This window comes from Macadamia integrifolia, chromosome 8, assembly GCF_013358625.1.
Source record: "Macadamia integrifolia cultivar HAES 741 chromosome 8, SCU_Mint_v3, whole genome shotgun sequence".
In the NCBI taxonomy this organism is placed as follows: Eukaryota; Viridiplantae; Streptophyta; class Magnoliopsida; order Proteales; family Proteaceae; genus Macadamia; species Macadamia integrifolia.
In genome coordinates this window covers 18,780,898-18,784,260 of record NC_056564.1, presented here as the reverse complement: position 1 = coordinate 18,784,260, position 3,363 = coordinate 18,780,898, and the positions used below count along the sequence as shown (strand labels likewise).

Genomic DNA, 3,363 nt, shown 5'->3' with positions numbered 1-3,363 from the left:
TCTCTTGCCATTTCTAGTTTTTTGAACATAAAGAATCCATGTGGGAAATCTTGTTGGATTGGATGTTAGAAGACTGAAATAAAAGTAAACATTGATATGCCAATAAAATTTGGGCAGTGATGAAGTTCTCACATGTTCAATACCTGCTTCAATAAGAAATTTTTTATGCAAATAATAATAAGCAATAAAGGAGAAAACATATCTTCATGACCCATGTATATAGGTTTCATTGATAAGTTAAAGTTTCTCTAAGATTTGTATATTTTAGGGGAGATATTTTTTTCCCCCATGTGGATGGAAAGAAAACCACTGATGGAATCTTATAAATTATAATCTCTCCTCTATATGATATGGTAGATATTCAAAATACCCTTGGTGTTGCTCCAGAAATTCCATCAAAGTACTGAAACTCATGGAAAAAGAGATTTCTCTCCTCATAGTGAATGGAGCATTCTTATTTTTTAAAATTTTAAGTAAGGCAAGAAGAACACTGCCAATCTGGCACAGGAAACGCCCAAATTGGTGCGGATACAAGAAGACCGCATTGGCCCTCCCTTGTGTGCACTGAAGATGCTCCCGTATATCTTTACATTGGCCTGCACGTTTGGTGCATCTTGTGCCAGGCCGACCGAGTTCTTTTGCCCTTCAAGTAAATAGACCTAAAACATTTTTTTAAGGGGGGTGGTGAAGGAGTGTGGGGAGTGGCATATAGGACTTTGGATCATAGTTGCATGAAATTTAATTTATTTCGGAAATTGAAATTTTATTTGGTTCAGTTTGATATCAGTTTTAGGTTATAAACCATCAATCTTAATCAAATCAAAGTGAATGAAGTTTAATTCATCAAATACTGGAATCAAATAATGTCAATACCAATCTGATCTCGATTCAAACCATCCTTTATTGGACAGAAATACCCTTAATCATCAATAAAAGCCCAGGTCTTTGACTTTACATTATCACCTTTTTCATCCAGCAGTATATTATCAGCCAAGAATTGAAATCGGACAGGGCCGATACTGATCCGATCCATTGAACCATGCTATCCCATCACACTCCCTTCACACCCCGGCCACCCTTGTATGAGTTGGCCTACGGAAGCTTACAAGTTACAACCACTTCGGTTACTACAATATATGCAACCCTTTTCAAAAATCTTAGTAACAGTCTGAACCACGTTAAGTACGTTTTCATAAGCCACGTACCCCTACCCCTAATGGTAACGCATTTATTTATTTATTTATAGGATTCCATGGTCTGACCGTCAGAAGCAGGTTGACTCTGTTGGAAACCAGAAGTGAATGGGACCCATCATCTTCATCATCAATCACATGGACTCGTGGGGTTCTACCGTTGTGGGGGGTTTGATTTGAATACCCCAATTAAGGGAAGAGATAACACATTGAGACTAGTCTCCCTCATATTCTTATCATGGACCTCGTCGTATCAGCAGCATGCCTGAGACCCTGACACGTCTGGAGAACTTAACGTCCCACTAACCACGTCCACGGTTCGTCTCTTCCCTTCCGCCGTTTCCATCCGTTTCTTCTCCTCTATTTCTTCTACTAAGAATCTACGAGTCCCCGTATGTAAGTAGTAGGCGTAGTCGCTACTCTTCGGCTGAAGAAACGGAGCAGAACTGTGTCCACAGTCAATATATATCAGAGGTGGGCCACGGCCGAATGGACTTAACCTCTCCTCACTCCTCATTCATTACTGTACAACCTTCGTCACCAGTAAGCATTTATTACGGCATCACCAGACGCTGAGACACCCCCCCCCCCCCCCCCCACGACCATCACAATTAACTATACCACCCGCCACCGCCACCGCCACCGCCACCTTCGTACACTTAGAAGACTCGTGACTCGTTTCCAGTCTTCACTCGTATAGGACAGAGTACAGGCACAGCACAGATGAGAGAGAGAGAGAGAGAGAGAATACAAATTAACTTAAACATTAATACTAATACTAGGGATTTAACATACAGAGGGAGTCATCCAAAGACATTTCATCAATTCATTTTATGCTCAGATTAGTAAGATATAATTCAAAAATAAATAAAGAAGAAAATTATAATATAACGAAGACACTAATACATTTATCTAATTTCTTGCTGCTTCAGAGTCTTTGATAAGTGATTCATAATCCATTTTATGCTTGATCATAATCTTCAAACCCGAGACAAAATTGCGGGTCAACGAGTCAATACCCGAACCACCACCCTTGCGTTGTGTTAAGAATACACCCATATAGCCAAACCGATTTAGACTCAGCACCCTCATGGCCTATATTCTGACCACCCAGCAAGGATTCTCTTCGCGCGGTTCGTTCTTGACTCAATACCCCACCACTTCAATACGGTCCCGAGATCAACACCACACCACTCATCCTCCTCCTCCTTTAGTCCCTTCGACATATCCTATCAAACAACCCCCCCCCCAAAAAAAAAAGAAAGAAAGAAACCACTCTATACTGTCTTCTCCCTGGAGCAGAGGCAGGGATTGGAAGTCCCAGTTAAACAAATAACAGTAAGAAGAAATGAAGATAGAAGCAACAACAGCCATTATTATCCAAACACCTTCCTCTCTCCAAGATACTTGTTGGATCTGGCTAGTCTCTGGCCTAGCTTTCGCAGTGAAGGGCTGCTTTGATCTTCTGTACGGTGCAAGAGATGAGGTTATTCACTGTCTCCACTGATTCAACCGTGAGCTTCGCAGTCGGTAGATTATTCACAAGTATCTGAAACGCCACCGTCAGTAGACAACCACCTACCCTAGGTGGTCCTCCTCCGTTAGAACTAAATGGGCTGGAGCCACGAGTAGCCGGACCATCTGGTAAGATTGCAAACCCAGATGGGAGAAGAGCCACATAGGCAGAATCTCCACCGTTCATCACAACATGCATCGCTGGTATATCCACTGGTGCGTACACTACGAGAGATCCTGAAGCGTCGATGCACGTCTCCTGTAGTATTAACATGCTGCTCTGGTTCGAGTTCATTGCCTGCACACATAAATTTTACGTGTCATAACTCATAACCTCTCGATGTCCGGTGCTTTTCCGTTACGATCTTTACTAGGGTTACAAAATCAAAAGTCAAAACCCTAGTGGAGGAGCTTTGACTTTCACATTCACCCAATCCTAACTGTGCGGACGACCCGCAAATCTGGGCCACCCACAGCCCATGCCCCAAACATACTTCCAAAACCTTGCTTTTGATTTTCTCCAAAAGCCAACAAAACCAGAACACGACACATGGGCAGAGTCAGAGGACAGATCATCATCGATAAGGTTAATGACCACAGCTCTGAGGGGCAAAATAGTAATTTTAGGTAAAAAAAGAAAAAATGAAAAATGAAA

The 3,363-nt window shown here is 42.1% G+C and overlaps 1 protein-coding gene across 2 annotated transcripts in view; it reads right to left on the bottom strand.

The window, feature by feature from the left end:
• Positions 1 to 1,996: 1,996 nt before the first annotated feature.
• LOC122087129 (homeobox-leucine zipper protein ANTHOCYANINLESS 2-like) overlaps positions 1,997 to 3,363 on the bottom strand; it is a 6,604-nt gene continuing 5,237 nt past the window's right edge. For both annotated transcript variants that reach the window (XM_042656133.1, XM_042656134.1), the window contains exon 9: positions 1,997 to 3,006. In XM_042656133.1, coding sequence (XP_042512067.1) covers positions 2,626 to 3,006 — 381 coding nt within the window. In that variant the 3' untranslated portion in view covers positions 1,997 to 2,625. The remainder of the gene's footprint in view (positions 3,007 to 3,363) is intronic.